The sequence below is a fragment of the Cannabis sativa genome, chromosome 8 (genome assembly GCF_029168945.1).
Source record: "Cannabis sativa cultivar Pink pepper isolate KNU-18-1 chromosome 8, ASM2916894v1, whole genome shotgun sequence".
Taxonomy (NCBI): Eukaryota; Viridiplantae; Streptophyta; class Magnoliopsida; order Rosales; family Cannabaceae; genus Cannabis; species Cannabis sativa.
The window spans coordinates 16,328,919-16,351,264 of NC_083608.1; the positions used below are offsets into that span (position 1 = coordinate 16,328,919).

Below are 22,346 nucleotides of genomic sequence, written 5' to 3' on the forward strand. Positions count from 1 at the left end.
TGTGTGTGATAGTAGTGATTCTCTAAAGAGATAATTCTCTCTATTTCCGTAACCGCCCAACCCTTACAAAGGTTGTTTTGGACTATGTTCTTTCATGCGAAGAGCTTTCCAAACTTAACCATTCAGCATCTTCTCTTTCTCAAGTTGAAAAATAACATTGATCGATCTGAGGATTATTTTGTTGTCACCAAGACTGATATGATTTCCAGGCAATGTAGCATCTAAACAAAAAGACCTTTTGTGTCACTATAAATTTCAGCCTATGCCCTCATGTCCTCATATAGTGGAATGGGGGGTTTGAATCCATTTTCTGAACCTCATATATTGAGGCTTAATGAAGCTCAATCATAAACCATACTTTTCCTTTTAGCCACAAGAGCATCCATAGTTGACCCTATCACTTTGATGGGAGAATCCCTATCTCTTATTTGAAGCTCATAATAAAAGTTAAGTCCACCAGAGTTGCTTTCATTATGGTCTTTTTTTTGTGGCTAAACTGAATGTTAGGTACTTTTAAGATAAGGAATTAGGAATACACCTCTTCTTATCTTCTTTGTTTTTTTGTTCTTTACATTTCAATGTAGTTTTATTATAGTGCCTGTAATTGTAGGAATAAGACTTTTAGGCATCTGATTCCTGCACTTTTTTATCTGCTTTATTATTCAAGCATGTTTCTTCAAGATTCGGGATTTCGCCTTTTTCCCGTTTACTTTCCACTTTGAAATGACTAAGATCAGATGAGTCTCAATCATTATTCCTTAATCTTAAAGGTTAATCATGTTTTACCTTTCATTAGTATCTGGTCTATATGCTTCTTGGCAGAATTTGTTTTGCTGATATATTGAAGATTAACAATCCAAAATGGGATTACAGTTATACCCTTCTAAGATTCTTGAGGGCCAAAATGATTTAATTTAATTAAATTCCTTTTAATTAGTAGAATCTTGTCAGGGGAGAGAGGAGGAATTTTTCGATCACGTTCTTTTGTTTTTTCTTTTTCAGCTAAATAATGTTTTTATTCTGTTTTAATGGCATTAGCTGGATTATAACTCATGTTAGTTTGTTGCATCAATCTAAAGATTCTTTGTGTTTTAGGTTCACGTGTGGCAAATAAGCCCCAGAGGTTTTGAATCTTATTAACAACCTTTAAACAATGGTGTGACAAAAGATACCACAATTATGGCTCGTGATCCCCCAATTTGAGAAATATGATCCATTTAATTTACTTTTTGCTCATGTGCTTTTGTTCTTGTTTTTGGGATTTTGACCAAAAAAAAAAAAGATTTAGTCACAGTACATTATTATTTGTAGGTAGAAGAAGATAGAGCAAGTTACATATCAATAAGGGTAAAAGTAGAATAAAACTAACAAAACACAAAATAGAGAAACAACAAAAAGGCCATTTAATATTTATATATAGGTTAATTAAAATTTTTGCTCCCTTTATGTACTAAATTATGTCTCGAATTTTTTAGGCGGTTAAGAATTCTCTAATTATTGAGATTGTTGGATTTAATGACTTTTGTCAAATTTTATTCAATTTTATTAATGTGACTAATGACCTTGTATTAAATTGTGTTCCTCGAAATTGTGTTCTTCGAATTTTGACATGTACTAAATTTTGTTTTCTGAATTTTTATTTACGTTGGGCTTCTGTAAGTAACATTGGACAAAAGTTCCAACAATCTCAATATTTCAATTTTTTTTTTTAATGGTTTGCAAAATTTAAGAGGTATGATTTTGTATATGTCAAAACTTGGAAGTAAAAATCATAGTCATATATATATTTATATACATTCCTTTGATCTAACTCTTATCTTTACTAAATCTAAGGAGGGAAGTGCAAGTTCTATTTCTTCGAACTAATTGGCTATGTTTTTAGAGAGCCATTTCAAAAAATAAAAAATAAAGTTACAAAAAAATAAAATAAAATGTTGTTTTCTATTTTAAAATTTAATTAAATTTTTTTAATGTTTTCTCTATTTTATCTTACATGATGTTGTCTCATCACTTTCTCTTTTCTCATTTTTCCTCTAGCTACTCTCTCTCTCCTCATTCATTGTGTTTCATATTATTTTTTCGGGTGATGGGAGTTGGGGGTCGAGGTTAGGGCTTGGTCAAGGTTACGGTCCAACTTCAAAGCCGAGGTCAGGTCAAGGTTAAGTTCTGACTACGAGGTTGGGTAGACGTGACAATTCGTGTTCACGGGTCGTGTTCGTATCGTGTTGAGACTCATGTGTTACAGGTATATGCTTGACCCGAATATGAACCGTTTAATAATCCTGTTGAAAAATGAAACTCAAACACGACTCGTTTATAAACAGGTTGACACAAGTACATGACCCGTATAACTCATTTATAAATAAAATTTGTTTAAACATGTCAACCCACTAATATATTAATGACATGTTTAAGATGTTTATGACATATTTAATGCGTTTATGGTCCATTTATGACCTATTAAAGTACTAAATAACTTTAAATAGGTCATTAACAAGCCAGTTTTGTGTTAGTTTTGTCAACTCGAATACGACCCGAACCCATTTAAGACAAACCTAAAATCGTTAACTTTCATTGGGTTTCGAGTTGTATTATTGTGTTTGACATGTTTTGTCGACCCTAGGGTTAGGTCATGGTCGTGGTTCATGGTTTGGGGTCGGGTTTGGGGCCTGGTCAAGGTCGGGGTCGAAGCAAGGTACAATCTGGGGTTGGGACTGAGGTTCGAGGTCAAGGTCGGGTTCAAGTTCGAGTTTGAGGTTAGACTCCAAGGTTGGGTTCGAGGTCGAGTTCGGGTTCGGCTTCAAGGCTGAGTCTGAGATCCAAGGTTGGGTCTAGGGTTCAAAACTAGGGTTAGGACTGGGGTTTGGGTCAAAGTCAATAGTTGGGGTCAAATTGGATTCAGGTTCATATTTGAGTCTCAAATTATTAAAATGTTCTTTGCTGAAAAAAATCAAAAAATTGAAAACTGATTTTAGAAAACATTAACCAAACATGTGCTGTGTTTAGAAAGCTTCAAAAATTATTTTTGTTCTCATTTCTGAAAACACAATTGTGAAAATAAAAAATAATGCCAAACATGCTTTTATAGTGTTAGAAAACAAGATTCAAATATTTCGTTGTTTGCATGTGAATTTTTGAACTCTGTTTTCAATATCGTAAATAATTTATAATTTTTTAAACTCAGATAAGATGCCTACTATAACTATAATATAAACTATTTTCCATATATATATATATAAATTTGATTTATAATTTATTGAAATGCCAAAAATATAAATATCCTTACTGAAGTCTTATCTTATATATACATGAAACTTACTAATAAGTAGTTAATTTAAAATAAAAATAAAACGACATGTTGGTTTTGCATTTAGTTAGATGGGGAGCTCGTATTCTTTTTGTATATTCATCCTATTAATGTTGATTTATCTAAAGCTCTCATCTCAATGGCCCTTGGAGTGGAGTTGCAATGGAAAAATGTTGATGATGTTGTGACATAAGTAAGGGCTGAATATTCGGGTAAGAAGCTGACAAGAGTTAGCATATGCCTTGGGACAAAGGGCCCAGAAGAACCCAATAATTTTATTGATTGAGTTTCACAGTGGTGGTGACCATTGCTTTGGTGGGCCCCTCCTCTATTTGCCTACACCAGACCATAGCATTCATCTAGTGCAGGTCATATGTATGTATTTCTCTCTAAGGTTATGTTTGGTAGCTAAGAATAAGATATATGTAGGAAAGGAAAATACTGTTTGGTAGAAGAGAAAATCTGAGTTAAAAAATGAATCTGAGTCATCAAACACTACGCTGACCTCCCTCCCTTCTAGAATAATCCACCCATTTTGTTTATTGAAATCTTATTTATAGTACAATATATTGTTTTAAAATTCTATTTAAGAAATAAGATATATGCATCATCAAACATAATGATCATGAGGATCCATTTTGATTAGATTAATGCATCACCATGCAATAATTATGAATTAATTCTGTTATTATATATATATATATATGCATCACCATGCAATAATTATTCATTTGCATGCATATGGGTTATTAGAATACTAGTAGACTAACTAATTACTTTAGTTTTATGTTGTTCTTCTTGTGTGGAATTGAAGTTAAAAAACATGATTATAATGAATGAATGAATGAAGCAATTAAAGAAGTGAAAGCAGTGTATGGCTGGGTGGTAGGTCTGGGTCCACTTTTTAGTGCTGCAACTTATAACTCTTTATCTTATTTTCTCTTATACAAACCATCCAAATTGCACCACCCAAACACACCATCCCCACACCATTTACTTCATCAAAATCAAAATCAACCTCTCTCTCTCTCTCTCTCTCTCTCTCTCTCTCTGATCTCTCTCTCTCTCTCTCTGATCTCTCTCTCCCTCTCTCTCTCTCTCTCTCTCTCTCTATCTCTCTCTCTATGTATATGTGTTGTCATAGAGAAAATGATCATATTTGAGTGGTGCATGTCTCCATATGTATTTATCTGTTTTTGGGCCATAATTTAAAAATATTTGAAAAGTAATAATATGTTTGGTTGGTGGAATCAATCGTATCCTTGCATTAATACACAGTGAAAATATTTTAGAAAAAATAAATGTCATTAGAGAAAGTTATTGCAACACTACTAATACACTAGAACGGTGCTAAAATATATGTCTTTGTTTTTATATTATTCTTCTATTATTGTTAGTAACACTCAAAGTTTGCATGTAGCACCATTATGTTTTTATTATCATATCTTATTTTTTAAAAGTGGAACTGTTATACCGAAATTAAATACAGTGAAATTGGAACGAATTACCGATAGAATAATCTGGCTGAGTCGCGGACAATGTCGCTCTCTTTAAGACGTTTCGCGGCTCTGCCCGAAGTGTGCACGGCAGTCTAGCAACCACGGCGTCCCCAGGATAAAACAGCCTCTGTATAAGTACGATACGTTCTGCACCGAACTGTATCGCTCTGTAACACCCTACTGTTTGCTCTCAGAAAAATCGTAAAGAAAGAAAAGAATTTTTTTTTAATGTAGAAAAGATGTATTCTTACGTTGTTCTGATACGACTTATATAGAAGTCGATCCAAGAAAAAACGGTAAGAAAACGGTAATATTATCGTTCGTGGAAAGGCGGATCATTGACTGATCGCGTTTTACCTCTTCTGATCACGTGTTAAAATTAATAAATAAATAAATAAATAAAAATAAATCTTTATTTAATTAAATAATTTTTTTCTTCAAAAAATAAAGTGACACCTCACCCGCCAACCCGGATCGGTCGGACGGAAGGCGGCGCGCGCGCGTGTGGTGGTCCAGTGTGTGAGTCCTCACCCATGCGCGCAAAACTGGGTACCCCTTGGGGCCCAAACCCATATTTCAAACTTGCACTAGATATACACTTAAAATGTAGTGTTTCTATCCCATGTGGGACTCCTACTCACACACTTCACTTTTCTATTTTTACATATTTCATACAAAGTTCCAACAGGAACCATTTCACTTATAAATTATTCGATTGGAAACGGGATGCCATTAGTGTGTTTATAATAATTAATATTTGACTATGTTTGTATAAATTCTCATCTTTTATATTAAATACAAACCAAAGTGTATCACTTTACATAATTATTAAAAAAATAAACGTTATGCATCAAGTTTCACTTATGATTTGCTAATAAAATCCATAAAAATTTAAATAATTTTTTATTACAAAGATCTTTGACTAAACGATTATGAAAAAGTTACAATATGATGACAAAATACTATATTATCTCTCTCTCTCTCTCTCTCTCTCTCTCTCTCTCTCTCTCTCTCTCTCTTCAAAATTCGTATAAGAAAAGGTGAAAATAATCATGTAGGAACTAGGTAGATGAAGATAAATAAGTTTTAAAGGTAATAAATAGGATTATTTGAGAGCAAATTCATTTCTAGAAAGAGAGATCAAAAATCATTTGAAGGTTGGATAAAGTTCATCTTATATTCAACCAAATTAAATTATATTAAAGGCAATCTTCATTTATATACAAGTAATCTCTTGTGTAATAATGAAAATAATATAAAAAAAACTTTGTATTGTATAATAAATTGGAGTTTTATTATTTGAGCAATTTAACTTTCTTTTCTTAATAAAGTCTTACACATGTTATAAGATATTTTTTTTTGCAAGGCATGTTATAAGATAATTATTTGTACTTAGGGTTGAACATTTTGAACGGGTTTGACCCGAACCCGAGCAACCCGCCCGAACCCGAACTAGTGAACCCGCAAAAAAATTTTTTAAAAAAAGTTTCGGGCGGGTTGGGTTCAACCCGGTACCCTTCGGGTGGGTTGGCGGGTTGAGATTTTAGGGGTACCGGGTTTCGGGTTGAACCCGCGAACCCGCCCGCCAACCCGGTTTATAAATATATTATATATATTTCTTTTATTACTCTTTATATATATATATATATGTAATATGGACTTTAGATTTTTATGGACTATGAATATTGGATATGAATGTATTTTGAAATATTTTAGTTTTCACTTTTATCATGATTCATGAACATGAATATGATGTTTGATTTGAATCTTTGATAAATAGGTTGTTTGTTTGTTGGTTGGATTGATTATGTATTTTTTTCTTCAATAATAGATACTATGAACAAATTGTTATATTATATATGCTTAATTTAATAAATAAAAAAATACAAAAAAATAATTATTTGAATAAAAAATTAATTTTTTTTAAAGAGTTGACCAAGTTGACTGAGTTGACCGGGTCAACCCGCCAACCCGCTAAACCCGACCAACCGAAACCCGCCAACCCGTGACCCGCCAACCCGCCAACCCGCCAACCCATGCCCTATTCGGGTCCGGGTTCGGTTTCAATTTTTTGAACCCGAAACCCGTGAACCCGAAACCTGCCAACCCGAAACCCGGTAAACCCACCCGATGTTCAGCCCTATTTGTACTTAATTAAGAGTCAGAGATGCAAATTCAAACCTTGGTCTCATCTCAATTCCCAATCACCCTCACTTCATTAATTATATATTAATGTCCTCTTAATTAATGTTAATGACTCTTGACATTAAATGTACAAACACGTAAACAAATGGAAAAAATATTTAAATTAATTTATTTTTCATTACATAATAATAATATAGTTTAAATATTTATATTATCTCAAAAAAAAAAGTTTAAATATTTATATTAATTACAACACAAATGACTTGAAAATGGAATTGGATAGTGTTCAAAACATTCTCTTATTCAATTTCAATCCAATCATCCTCATCAAAACCTTCCAACATATATTTTTCCTTTATCAAAACAAAAAGACAAAAAAGTGGTTATAACATATAATTTTTCTTTTTGTTAGTTATAGTTATAAACTGCAAATGAAACGAACATTCTTGAATTAAAATGAATGCATGAGGGACAAAATGGGAAATTTAGTGAACCCAACCATAGGAGGTTCATAATAACAAAGTGTATTTTTCTATTATAAATAGGCAAAAAGTTGTGAATTATAGGCACTCCAATACAATCTCCAACATTTACACACACACACACAACACATCCCCATACTTACCATAAAATACTCTCAATCATTCACTCCACTAATATTATTTCACTCTACCAAAAACAAACTACATAGCTTCATATTCATATACATACAAAAATACACATATATATATATAATTAATCACAACCCAATAATACACTATCTCTCTAGTGTACTAAACTCAACCCAAGATCATTCTCTTATTCTTCTTCTCTTCTTTCAAAAAAGAAAAAACAAATACAAATAATAACAAGAATGAATTGGAGAGTTGTGTATATCTCTACTTTGGTTGTAACATTGCTCATTCTTGGTGCCTCATCATCCCCAATCATCACAGGTACATATGTTTTATAATTAAGTCATTAACTCTAATCTAACTCACTATATATATAATTATAATTAAGATTTAATTATGTACAGAAAATAAGGGAGCAGGATTTGGATATATGGGTAATCATGGGCCTAGAGAATGGGGAAAATTGAGCCCAGAATACAGTGAATGTGCAAAGGGTAAACTACAATCACCATTGAACATTCTCAAAAACCAAGTGGTTCGCTCCAAAGTGTTTAAGCCCTTAATCAGAAACTACGTCCCTGTTAATGCCACCCTTCTCAACAATCAATTTAACGTTGGGGTACTTATTATTATAATTATAATTACTATTAAATTAATAACACTATTTATATGGGTAATTTTCATTAGTAATTATAATAATAATGTGTTAAATTATATATATATATATATATATATAGATTAAGTATGAAGGAGACGCAGGATCAATGGAAGTGAATGGTAAGAAATATAGCTTGAAGCAAATGCATTGGCACTCTCCCTCTGAGCACCGATTGAATGGCGTTCGGTATGTTTATTATATTATTATTCTTTAATTATGTCTTTTATTTAAGAAAAATTTACACAATACCCTTAAAAACATAATTTTTTATTTATAGTTTTATGAATTTTTTTATTTATATTTTATTTTTTACTGTTATTTTTATGTCTCACAAAATAACGTAAAAAAATGTACGTAAAATATAAATAAAATTCTGTAAAAATGTAAATTTTTTATTGTTTTTGAATAATTAATTTATTTATGTTAATAATTTATTGTCCTAAACACTTGGGTGGGACAAATATACTGTTCTAATTAAATTCTTATTGTTGTACGATTCACATGTAATAAATAAATATACATTTATTTTTGTGAGTGACCTTAAAATTTACATGTTTTGTCAGAATATTTTAAGTGGAAAAATACAAGATCTGCTGAATCTTCTTTATTATAAGTAACTATAAACTATAGTCACTTGGCAACTGGCCTCTCTTTACGAAAATTAGGCCCCATCTCATCCCACTCGATATATTTTAATTTCAACTCATTTTATTCCGATTTTATTGTTAGTATTGAAATTTTGGAGAGAACACTGTTATTTGGGATATTGGATCAAAATGGGCCTAAATTAAGCCCAGACATAATTAAGAATGATCACTGGGCCAAACTTAACAAACTTTGAGCCCAATAATCACGCCTTTGCCTTATTATTTAGTTGGATTTTTATGAAAATACTGAATTTTGATAAAAGAAAATTATAATTTTACTGTCAAACAAATTTTTTTTACAAAAATACTGTTCTTTTATAAAACAACCGTAAAACAATAAAAACAACAGTGGAACAACTAAAAAACAACTGTAGAATAACAGTGAAAATTTTATACAGTATACATTATACAATTTATATTGTATTTTGAAAAAAAAATTCCGCCCCACAGTAAAAAAAATTAAAATTTAAAAATATTAGTATATAGTGTAAAAATTCCTCATATAATTACTATTACAATTATTAAAATCAATTTTTTTTCTTTTTTGAAATAAATGAAAATTACAGATACCCAGTGGAGCTACATTTAGTTCACCAAGCAGAAGATCACAGCCTTTCAGTTATAGCAATTCTGTTCAATTACAGTACTCCAGATCCACTTCTCTTGAAGGTTGATCCATCTATCTATGTATTAAATAAATAAGAATAAAAGTAATATAAAATGTAGTTTTATAATAAAAATGTATGTATGTATAATTTAGATTAAGGAGAAAATGAAGGAGCTGTCAAAGGAGGTATTTGCAGGGGATGAGGAGGCTCATGTACCACTTGGAACCTTAGATCTTAAGTTACTTAAAAAGAACACAAGAAAATATTACAGATATGTTGGCTCTCTCACCACTCCTCCTTGCTATGAAAATGTCACTTGGACTGTCCTTGGAAAGGTAATTACACATATAATAATACTAATTAATTCATTTCAATTTTACAAACATCTTCTAAACCTAACTACCTACTTTATATTTTATCCAAAATTCTCAACACCTTTCATACCTTATATGAAGGTTATTTCGAAAAGGTTAATTTGAATTGTTAAAAATTCTTCTCGAATGTTTGAGATTATTGGATTTAAGAATTTTGGATGAAAATTTCAAGAGCATAATTTGGTACATATTAAAGTTTAGGAGACATGATTAGAATATGGACAATTGCAAAATTGACCGAAATTAGACAAAAATCTTTAAATCCTATAATTTCAATAGTTTAAGAGTAATTTTTAACGACCTAGAAAATTCAGAAAGTATGATTTAATACATGTCAAAGTTTAAAAGAGAAAAATTCTAATTAATATTTAGAAAAATAAATAAATAAATAATAACATATATAAAAAGTACAACAATAGTAGAAGTGTCACTTTTATTCCTACAATAACAATATTTAAAAAAACAGAAGTGCAATTAGTAGAGTAAATTATTCTAAACATTTAGAAAGCAGAAGGAATATGTTGAATATAACTACAATATATATATATGGATTATTTTTGAATGAGTATTATCTATTAATGGAACCTAAATAAATTTAAGTATAAATATTAATTTTAAAAATATTAAACCATTAAATTTTGGTCCATAGCGAATAATAAAAGAGAAATTTGAATTTCTATTTTTAATTTAGCTACTTAATTAAAGAAAATATAAAAAAAAATACCTCTTCTATATATATTGAAAGGATGTATTTTTCAATTATTAATTAATTTGTGGAATTGAAATGTAAATGGTTGGCAGGTTAGGAGCATCTCCCATGAGCAAGTAGCTGCAATTAAAGCACCATTGAAATCAGATTGTAAGAACAATGCAAGGCCTTGCCAACCCCTAAATGGCCGAACTGTTGAGTTGTATGAGGACCTTGGCCCCCACTAATACCTAAAATTATTCCAAAAAAAAAAAGGAAAAAAAATCTTAGTTACAATAATTAGTATTGCTATGGAGATATCAATTATTATAGTGCTGTTTTTATAGATATGTATATATGTGTTAAGATGAGTGGTATTTGTACTTTATATTAGAAAAGAAGATTGTTTTAAACACTCTTCTTTTCCTTATTCTAGCTTGGGGTTTTTGGTATTCTTAACTTCATCTATGTAATTCAACATTAGTGAGATTTGGGCTTTGAGTTTATTTTACTTTTAGAACCTATTTATCTATAAAAATGCCCTAAAACTTTTTTTTTTTTTTGGTAAGAAATGCTAAAAATACACTGGTAAAAAAAATAAGAACTTATTTGTTAGACCGTATAAGAGTCGTATAGTATTAAATAACAAATAACACTACGTTTAAATAAAACATAGTAGGGTTCGTTTGGTAGGTCGTATAAGAGTCGTATTGTATTAAATAATAAATAATACTATGTTTGGATAAAACAATGTATTGTATTAACTACTACGACTAAAGTTTTTAATATAATGTAAGTTGTGTTATTTAATATTATGTATCGATCCGTAGTCGATGTTGGGGGTCGTGTTCAGGTTTATTGAAAATATATTATAAGTTTACACAATCTATTAATACAAGTCAATACCAAACATAGTATTGTATTAAATAATACTAATATACAATACAATCCAACACAATACAATACAACATACTAAACAAGTCTGAATTGTATTAATGATTACGACCGTAAATTTTAATACAATGTGAATCGTATTATTTAATACATAACATATGATCTGTATCAGCTTCAATTATAATATTTACAAAAGGTCTGAGGTTGCAAACCCCAACCCTGGTCCTAAATATCGAACTCGGACCCTGACCTAGACTCGGACCCCTGACCAGACCCGGACTCGGCCGTGGACCTTGACCCCAGACTCAGACCAAGAATCAACCTCGGACCTGGACCCGAACCCCGAACTTGGACCCTAACCCGACCATGGACCCCGACCTGGCTTCGGACCCCGATCCCTAACCCCAAACCCCAAACTCCAAACCCGAACCTTGACCCAACCCCAAACCCCAACCTGAACCTCGACTCCAACTTGGCCCTTGGTCGAGTATATGGTAAATATAATATAATTTTACACAAGATATTAATACAAGTCAATATTAAACACAGTATTCTGTTAAATAATATTAATCCAATACAATACTATGATGGTGGTGGAGTTGTGAAGGCATATGCATGTCGATCCACGAGTTCTGGGCGCAGATTTGGAGTTAAGAAATCAACTCGAAGTTGATCATCGGTAGAAGGTTATGATGGTGGTGGAGCTGTTAAGGCATCGATCACCGAATCTTGATCAGTGGTAGTAGCCGAAGAAGTAGCTCGAGTTCTTACCATGATGTTGTTCTTGATTCTTCAATTGAAATCTTAAAGATTAGTGTGTATCATCTGATACCATATTAGAACAGAGAGTATAAAAAGAAATGATTTTCTGTCATTGAATTAGTGAATTACATGCCTTTATATAAACTTTGTGTTGTATGGACAACATAACTAATTGGTGTAACAATAAGCTAACTTAACCAGAAATCTAACTAATTACTCTAATAGTGCTGAAACACAGTTTTAATTTTACATTTTCTTTATACTATTATCATATCTATATTGACGTTTCAATTGTTCTTCTTGATCAATTTGTTTTGACACTAGACTAAATTTATTCATCAACATAGATTAATGGGAGAAATTTCATCAACATGAAGTATTACATAGTTGTTCACAATGGAATATATAAATATATATATTATATATTGTAATCTTTGTGCACCCACAATATCTAGTTCCCTTTCCCGTAGACAAAACACATGCTATCCTTAATTAGGTTATTTATTGTTTTCCTGGAATTATTAAAGTTTCCATTGTCCTTATTAAGACTAAATTGAAAAAATTCTTTTTATTAGACTTTTGGCTTGTTCATGACATTGCCTTTTTATTTTTTTTAATAATATTACATCAAAAGAATTTTCATCTTTATTACTTTCTCTTGAATTGATTCTTCTTCAATTTTATGATATATACTTTTGAATTTTCTCCAAAGAAAAATCTATAGAATTATGGAGAAAATTTTGTTATTAAAGCCTTTCATGCACTACTAGAGACAAACAGATTTCTCATTCATCTACCATTTTTAACTTAAAAATATTTTGAGTTAAGCCATTTCTTTGGTACCTCCTCTTCTTCAACCTTTGTTTAATTTTTTACCCATTAGTCTAATTTTAGCTATATAATTTTAGCCCTTAATTGTAAATAATTTTCTTTACAATCGAGTCCTTTTTGTGTAAATTTTTACACTTATGCCCCTCATAGTTTGTTTTTCAAATTTTGCCCCAATGGATAAAATTATTTCTAGGTTCGCCATTATCTTTCCTTGCAAATGGAATATCGATGTAAAGATCATAACTGTTGAGAAAGTGACATATCCTTGGGCTTTGATGTCATGAATAATATCATCATTATTGAGTTCTAGTAGATGTTGAACATTCTCATCAAGAGCACTAGAACAACTTCCATAGTAGTCAGCATGATTTTCATCTTGTATCAAATTGATTTAGCTCCACCATATTTTTTTCTTCATCATTTTGATGGAATAACAGTGTAGAATATTCACTTTCCATTCTTAGATAATTGTTACATCACAAATATACTAATTAATAAACTTATAATTGCATTATTTGAGGCTTCTCAAGTTTTTGAGGGATTAGGGAAAAAAATTTTAAATGGGGTATTTTGTCAAAAAAAATAAACAAATGTTGCCAACTGTTGAGCCTTTCACATTTTTATTGGACATCAGTGGTATCCAATACTTTTTAGATATGTCTCCCTCGATTAGTTAGCAATATTCCTTTAAAGTTATTATATTAAATTATATGAAACTGTTAGCAAAAAAAATTAAAATTATATGAGACCAGTACTTAATTACACTACTAGCAATACGACACCTAAAAATATACTAGACAGTAGACACTAATGATACCTTTTCACATTTTTCTTATTTTTTATCAAACAAATAAACATATTACTTTCTCATATAGGTTGTCATTAAAATTTAGCTCATTGCCATTAATATAATTTGGCATGTTGGGGTTTTGCTTTGAAACTAATCAGCTCATTAAAAAAAATTGGGAGCCTCTTCAACTAAGGGTTTGGCACAGTTGCCCTTGCTGCTCCACCTCACACGAAAATTTTGCATTATTTTATCACTCTCCTTTGAGATTATTTGTTTTCTAAAGGAGAAAATTACATGGTATTACTTTACTTGTTTTTATTTTTATTTCTACTTTTATATCCTTTAAGATATACCCACTTTTATAGATGATGTCCCAATTAGACTCTTAGGTTAATGTAAATTATATGCTAGAGTTAAGTAGAGTGTTGGAGGTCAAGTAGGTATATTTTAATAAAATATAATATGAAGGTATTTTTTAATTAATGGATACAAAAAAGTGGTATTGTTAACTTATCCCCTTCCAAAGCCGCTTTGCAGTAGGACCATCTCAAACTTTTATGGGCTTAGAACAAAATTTTAAAAACGAAAATCTACAAAAATACTGGAATTTGAGTTAATTTTTACAAAAATACTGTGTTTTTATAAAACAACAGTGGAATACAAAACAGAACAACTAAAAACAACAGTGGAATAACTAAAAAATAACAGTAAAAAATTAACACGGTGCACAATATAAAACTTATATAGTATATTTGAAAAAAATTCTGTCCTACAATAAAAAAGTAAAAAAATTAAAATTTTCAATCCTTTTAAAAATAAACCTTTTGAGACCTTATGGACTAATGTTAAAAGAAATTTATTTTCTTAGAAAAAAAAAAATTGGAAGGCCTCTTGACTGAAGTGAAGAACCTTGGACAACAGCTCTGATGTGCAACATTATAAATTACATTTTATAATATGGGAGACTTTTATGAATTTGGTATCACATAACCTATCCCACTATTTTTCTTCTCATTCAAGGGTCAAGGAACATGTTTTGTTTTGTGTTGTTAATTTTTGTTGATAATTTTGTTGAAAATTTATATGGTGCTCCCCTAGCCTAGAATCATTTTTTGACTTCACGCCAAATTGTTTTCGAGATAATTTCAAGTCTTTGTATTGCCCAAAAGCAAATGTTAAAGCTCACATGCATAGAAATTTGTAGCACTGCTACATTCACTAAGGTTTTTTTTGAAAGTGAGTTATGATATATATAAATTATTAAATACAAATAGTTATACGATCATTACAAATGACATCACTTGGGAATAATATTCTTAACCAACACCCATTGAGTAGTATTGTGAGCAACAAAATTAAACTCATGTGGAGTCTTACAAAAGTTACAACCCTAAAAAAATTAGAATATTTCTTACTATTAGAGACATAGCTGTGGATCTCCCATATAAGAATCATCTCATTAATAGCATTGATTACTACTTTACAATCATTATCAACCAAAACAAAAGAGTGGACCATTGGGAGACAATCCTCAAAGCCAACTCACAAGTTAATGCTTCTCCAATTAGAGGCTCTTTGAACCCAATAGACTTAGTAACAACCCACATGTGAACTTGGCGTTGGGTAGGGGTATTTATTGGATTACATCTAATGAATTTGGACACAACTGATCCAATCAAATTATTTATTGGATATAAAATTTTGTCATCCGATCCAATCCGATCCAATGGATATATTGGATTGGATCGGTTCCAACCATTAGATGCATTAATTGTTTTTTATTAGATTGGATTTGATCCATTTAATTTCAATAAAAAGAAAAATATATATATATGTAAAAAAACATAATTTAAAACTTAATAATCCAATATATATAATAAACATTAGTTTAGTCCAATCTAATTTTCATGATCTCATAATAAAACTGTTAAAAAAATAAAATTTATTCAATACGTATTGACAATTTTATTAGTGTTTAGGAAAATGAGAATTAACATTTTAAATCTAAGATTTTTTTTCTTTAATCTCATGTGTTAAATGTATATATTAAATTAATTAATATATATTTTTAAATAAAATATATTAAATATATAAAATTATAAATCTATTTCAAAAATATATAAATATAATTGGATGACCATTGGATGATAATTGGATCAGGTTAGTCGGTTATCCATTGGATCGGTTTGTCCGATCCGATTGGATAATTTTCAAAATTTACATATGATCCGATCCAATTATGATTGGATATCTGATTCTATTGGATCGTTTGGGATTGGATCGTTTGGGATTGGATCGGTCGGTTGTAATTAGATTGGATGACTTTCTACACACCCCTAGCGTTGGGTGCATCACCAGGTCGACCTGGGCATCGGGTGCCTAGGTGTCTCTAATGGGAAGTGTTCTAATTTTGATTTCGGTGCCTCTAGCATGCTTGTGGCATGTCTTATTCATGTCTAAGTATAAAGTTTGAGCCATTTGCACTAAGACGGACTTAAAAAATTGAAATCCTAGCCCGGGATGTCAACTTGCGCGCTGGGTGAAACCCTAGGCGCCCAAGTTGACTTTCAGGAGGTTGTTTCGACTTTTTTTAGTTCTCAGATTTCAGACTTGGATTCTTCTTGACATTTTGGTTCAAAATACTGAAGGATGGTGAGTTAGAAACAAGTTGGCGGGGATCCAAACACTCACTCTGGAGTCGCCAAAGTCAACCTAGGCGTAGGGCTAATGACCCTTCCTAGAGTTGACTGCCATGACTTGGGACACTTAACTCCATAAATGTTTTCTTTTTGCTACGTGTCAAACATTGATATTCACGTCATTAGAGCTAGTTTTCATGTAAACAATTATACCTATATGGACTTAAAAAAAAGGCATGATAAACTTTTCAATAAGATTCATCATGGAATTTCCTTATATATATTTTCATTCATTATTTTTTCTTTTTCACAAAATAAGAAATAAAATACTTCATAAATATTTTTTTTGGCTAATTAGAATTTTTACCCTTTAATTTTTGATATATAGCAAATTATGCCTCCTGAACTTCTCAGTTCGTTAAAAAATTTTCTCGAACTATTGAAATTGTTGGATTCAATGACTTTTGTTCAATTTCGTTTAATTTTACTAACAGAAGCCTGGTGTGGATGAAAGTTTAGGGAGTATAATTTGATACATGTCAAAGTTCTGGGGGCACAATTTAGTAGATATCATAGTTTGGATGGCACGATTTATTACATGTACAATTGTCACGTTAGTAGAATTGAATGTAATTAGACAGAATTTCTTGAATCTAACAATCTCAATAGTTCAGAGAAAATTTTTAACGAAAAATTCAAGAATTTAATTTAGTATTTTTTAAAGTTTAGGGAGAAAAAATCTTAATTAATCCAAATAGAAATACAAAATGATTGTAAAGTTGCTACGCTGATTAAAACATGAAGTGGTGCAACCAATCCTTAGTGCTAGCAATATTTGTGAAAGAACTAGCACAGCCATGCCAAAAAAAAACCTATGACAAAACATATATTATCACATTTTTATGTCAATTTTTGAAACTTAATAATAGAATCACTAGATGATATAATGAGAAAACAAGGTTAAATAATAATAATATAATTAATATGACTAATTTGATATAGGACTTTTTGCAAAGTATAAGTTGTAAAGATGATGATGGTAAAGAATGAATGACTAACCTAGAAGTAATTAGAAAGATATGGATGAAAGGAAAATATTTAACATGGAATTTTGATGATGTGTGTTTAATTATTTAATTATTTGCACTAAGCCTAGGCCATTTCTACAACTATAATAATTTTTTAACTAGCCAATGTTACTTGACATAATCAATATTTAATATGAAGTTTCACATATTTTAATATAAATCACAATAATATTAATTTAAATTGAAAAGAAAAAAGTTAGAAAAAACCACCTTACCTTCAAGGACTCAAGAAACTCATATTTCTTATTTCTTGGATGCCATTTTGGATAACTACATTGTTGGTATGTAGCACTACTCTTATTTTTGGATTTATTCATATTTTTTCCTACCAATTTTTGACTAAATTAGGGGGAAATGAGTGTTGATTTATGTGGAGTGAGTGGTCATTTTCGTAGAAAAATATATGAACAAAATTACAATTTAGTATTAGTTGGCAAAATTATTCATAATAGCATTTAACTGCTACTTAGTTTTTGTCAAAGGCACCAACTCTCAACATGGCCCCATCCCTAATTAACCCAATCCCACGGCAATTTCCAGATATTATATTTGAAAATGAAGCTCATATACAAACAAACAAATATATATATACACACCGTTAAAGTTTAGAGTTTGTTTAGTGTTGTATCATCAACAATAAATGCCAAAAAGAAACCAATGTATTTACTTGACAAAAATAAATTTGATAATTTATTCCCATAATTCTTTTCTCCTTAAAAATCATCTTACGACTTCATAGAAAAATAACTAAAAGGAAAAGTAGTACAAAGCCATATTATTGTTATTTTCACTCATAATTACTAGTTAAAAGAAAAATAATTGACATTATTATTTCTTATTTCTATATCCACTTTTCCCTTTTTCTTTCTTTTTGAGGTTAGATAAGAGAAATATAGACTTAAGCCTATTTTTTATGAGAAAAAAGTAGTATTTAGACTATGTTTATAAATTAATACAATATTATTTAGACTAAATTAAATGTTTAATTTGTAGAAATACATAACTTTACTTAATTAAATTGTTAGATGAGCTTAGCAATCAGTTTTGAATTGAAAGGATACAAATATTGTTTGTAAATATTATGAGACAACCTCAGAAATATCAGAATATATTCCATAAAACTATAATTTGTTTAAAAAAAATAATTCAAAATTTTGGAGATTTGCAGTTGAAGAAATATCAGATATTCACAATTGATCTCCTATATTTCGGTGAAAATTCCTTTTAATATATCAATATTATTAATTATCCAGCTAATTTATATATTTAAATAAACATTCATAAACATAATTTGCGGTCACCAGTACAAAATAATAATTTTGTATGAAAAATATTCCTTCCTTCAAAATCTGAAAATTACAAAAATTATTTATTAAAAAATAAAATAGAAAATTTACAACTGTGCACTCCAACAAAAACATTTTATCCTATTTACAAACCAAAAAATATATATATATTTAAAGGAAACGTAAATGTTGAAATCTTAAGTTTCCTTTTACCGTTAACGAAAGAGTTGGGCAAACCGTCAATTGAACGTGCCACGTCACCTAACGAGAATTTTAAAATGGAATTGGGTCCCACACAGACTGCCAATCACGACCATCTTTCAACTAACTTTGGCTCCAACGGGTCCCACAGGCACGCGCGCGCCATCGACGCCGCAAGTAAACGATTCTCACCCAATCAGATTACGCCACGTGGATACCAGAAGAATCACCGACCCAAGAACTAGATCTTCGTCCAGACGCGAACCGATTCATACCGCCCAAACCGGGGGCTTCGATTTCCACGCTCCGCCTCGGATGAGACTCGAACGACGGCGCGTCGATATCAACTCCCGAGAAATCGTGATTTCTCGTCGATACACTATCTCCCGAGTGAGAGTCGGAAATCGGTATCGGCCTCCAGCTTCCGTCGTCTGCTTTTTCTCGGCAACCGGTTCTGAATATGGCGCGAAAAGTCGCGAAGAATCCGGTTTTTCGTCTCTCCACCGGTTTAACGTTCTCCACCGCCGGTTCGGACGATGATTTCAGCGATCTTTGGCGATTCTTCCTCCAGCGACGCTTTCTGTCTCTTTTCGATCTCACACGTCCCATACACGAGACCTTCGGCGACGAAGGTTCGATCATCGGACCGTCCGATTTCCCGGTTGATGCAGATCGCTTAGGGAAAAGCCTGGCGTTCCCTGCTTTACAGTTCTTCCGATTTTTCGCTTCGACGAAATGCGTCTTCTGAGGCTTAGGAAGACCGATAATTGCCGCCTTCGATTTCAAATTCATCGAGAATCGCTGCGAATTCGAGTTTGATCCTGGATTCAAATTCGGATTTAGGTTCGTCGAGTGTGAATTTCCTTTCTGAGATTCTTTACGCTCGTAGAATACATTACGGTCTAACCAGTCGTACTCTGCATCCTTCGAGAGCCAAAAAGACTCCGGAGGGAAATCCGGCGGTACCTCCGGTTCACCAGAGTCTTGCTCCGGTGGTTTTTCGGCGGTGTCGGCAAGTGTCTCGCAGGCGATTTTCCGATCCATGGAACCTCCACCGCCGCCTGCACAAGCCGAAACTAGAGTTTCCAAATCCACTTGAGTCATCTTCTTATGAAGACGAGCGTTTTAGAGAGAGAAAGAATGTTGAGAAGTTTAATAGAGTCTTTAGAGAGAGAGAGAGTCGAAGAAGGAAGAAGACGGTGTTTTATAAATGGAGTTCTAAGTTTATTATTAATATTCTAATTGGGATTTTATTGCTCTTTTGTCACACAGTATTAAAATTAATTTATAACAAAAATTTATTTTCAAATAAAAATTAAAATTAGTTTTATTTATTTATTTATTTATTTTGAGAGGGAGAGTGGGGAGTTTCAACTTGTTGACTCATGCTTGGTTTGGTATGGTGGCTTCGTTAGTTTCAAAGAGATAAATATTAAAAGATGATAGAAATAAATAATCAAATTTATTCAAAATCTTTTTTTCACATTTTTATGATTTATATTTGTCATCATCTATTCTGAGGTCTTCACTCGGCTTAGCTGAGCTTTAGTTAATTTGTGGCTTGGCTCTTTGGCTCTCATTGTGTAACTTTTTAATTAATATACATGGAATTCTCAATTATTGGTTTGGTTTTTTATTAGGTGGGTTTGTGTTTTTGCCAATGACAAAATAATTTGCATAAGATTAATTATTTGCATCTTTATAGGTGGAGATTAGCTCACTCACTATTTTAGTTAGTATATGATATATAAATAATTTTTTTTTCTTTTTTTAAGTATACGGGGTCAGAAGAAATTAAACAACACTAAAAATAGTAAGTATTCGAGCAAAATAAGAACACACTAACAGATATATGAAATATAAATATTTATCTACAATAACGAATACTCAAAGAATTGACTAGGAAATAGCAGGACCAATCTTAAAACATAATGGGCCTAGCTTAGTCTACTTTAAGTAGAATTAAAAAAGGGAAATTTACATGTTATACTAACTTTTGTCATTTTTTTACCAAAATACTGTCAGGTGGTATTTTTTACTTTTTTACTGTATTTTTTTATAAGTTTCATACTGCAGTATACTGTGTTAAGTTTTCACTGGTGTTCTACTGGTGTTTTACTAGTGTTCTACTGTTGTTTTGAGTTGTCATGCTTTGTGTTTTACTGGTGTTTTATAAAAACACAGTATTTTTGAAAATATTTCCGTGTGACAGTATTTTTGTAAAAGTTAACTCAAATTCCAGTATTTTTGTAAGTTTCCCTTAAAAAAAGTTGGATCTTTCATTTTTTTTTTTCTTCTTTTGACAGTTGATTTGCTTTTACGGTAGCATACTTTTACAAACTAATTTTGGGCTACTTTGAACTTTATAATTCAATGGGGTATTGGGCTGTACGGTCGAGCCTAATTTTACAAACTATAAATTTTTTTCTTCAAATGAGTTAATATACATTAGTTTTTTGGGCCCTGTGTTTGGGTAGGCCCTAGACACGGGCGTACCTTGCCTTAGCCAGGGCTTAGCTTGCCTTAATCCAAGGCTGGGCCTGTGAAATAGACAAAACAAAGGTAGTAAACTGTAAATAAGACAAGGATGTATAGTGGTTCAATCAAAACTAAATCTGCTTATTCCACTTTTGCAAATAGTTTCAGCTTAGTTCATGTAATTTGGATCACTTATTTATATAGAAAGCAAGTGTCATTTGATCTTATATAGTTGTTCAGACATGACCGTTTATTACATTAATTACATAATTTAATTAATACAAACGTTTAAAGAATAAATGTAAGAACAATTTTGTCCATTATTGATTAATTGCATAAACGTGTGTGACCTGTCAAGTCGCAGATTGACTTTCCATATTCCAAACACACGAGCTCATGGGCTTGAGGTGTTTTATTCGAAAAATCTTCCAAGATCGACTGCATTTGGATTCAAGGTTGGTTCTTTTTACTCCTCTCGGCTATTATCATTTGTATTTTTCTAAATAATCGCATACTTTCTGTATTTTTAGGGTCAAAAATATATAAAAATGATAGGATAGTTTTTGGGTAATAGAATTCCAGGCAAAAAAGATTGAAAAAGGTACTTTCTTTGGAAAAAAAAATTTACCTGTTTCTTGAATACTTGCATCATCTTCGCATGAACTTTGAATAATCACATGTTTTTGGTTAGAACACTTTAAATATTTGCACATGCATATAAGTTTCCACTTAGAGCATGAAAAACTATATGAAGATCTCATGATTTTATAAGAATACTTTTTGTTTAAAATTATAAATACATACACATGTGAGGACACTCCTCTCTTTTCTAAATTA

General features: G+C 31.1%; 2 protein-coding genes across 3 annotated transcripts; one reads left to right on the plus strand and one right to left on the minus strand.

Annotated features, from left to right (window-relative positions):
• Positions 1-7,220: 7,220 nt before the first annotated feature.
• LOC115698646 (alpha carbonic anhydrase 1, chloroplastic) lies at positions 7,221-11,078 on the plus strand. Of its 2 annotated transcripts, XM_030625777.2 has the most exons (6): positions 7,221-7,886; positions 7,970-8,184; positions 8,303-8,409; positions 9,437-9,539; positions 9,631-9,813; positions 10,654-11,078. In XM_030625777.2, the coding sequence occupies exons 1-6, from the start codon at positions 7,805-7,807 to the stop codon at positions 10,786-10,788; spliced, it is 825 nt and encodes a 274-aa protein (XP_030481637.2). In that variant the 5' UTR covers positions 7,221-7,804; the 3' UTR covers positions 10,789-11,078. The 2 variants fall into 2 exon arrangements, with proteins under 2 accessions (XP_030481637.2, XP_060958452.1); XM_061102469.1 differs by lacking the exon at positions 10,654-11,078 and having other exon boundaries at positions 7,223-7,886; positions 9,631-9,976.
• A 7,783-nt stretch (positions 11,079-18,861) lies between these two features.
• On the minus strand, positions 18,862-20,427 carry LOC115699690 (uncharacterized). The gene has a single exon (XM_030627213.2). The coding sequence runs from the start codon at positions 20,133-20,135 to the stop codon at positions 19,233-19,235; it is 903 nt and encodes a 300-aa protein (XP_030483073.2). The 5' UTR covers positions 20,136-20,427; the 3' UTR covers positions 18,862-19,232.
• Between the last annotated feature and the right edge of the window lie 1,919 nt (positions 20,428-22,346).

Bases quoted from the DNA above. Each gene is read 5' to 3' on its own strand.
- LOC115698646 (XM_061102469.1), top strand. From the start codon at position 7,805: ATGAATTGGAGAGTTGTGTATATCTCTACTTTGGTTGTAACATTGCTC. The intron at 8,185-8,302 runs GTACTTATTATT...ATATATATATAG, and splicing joins ACAATCAATTTAACGTTGGG to ATTAAGTATGAAGGAGACGC. The intron at 8,410-9,436 runs GTATGTTTATTA...TGAAAATTACAG, and splicing joins CACCGATTGAATGGCGTTCG to ATACCCAGTGGAGCTACATT.
- LOC115699690 (XM_030627213.2), bottom strand. From the start codon at position 20,135: ATGACTCAAGTGGATTTGGAAACTCTAGTTTCGGCTTGTGCAGGCGGC.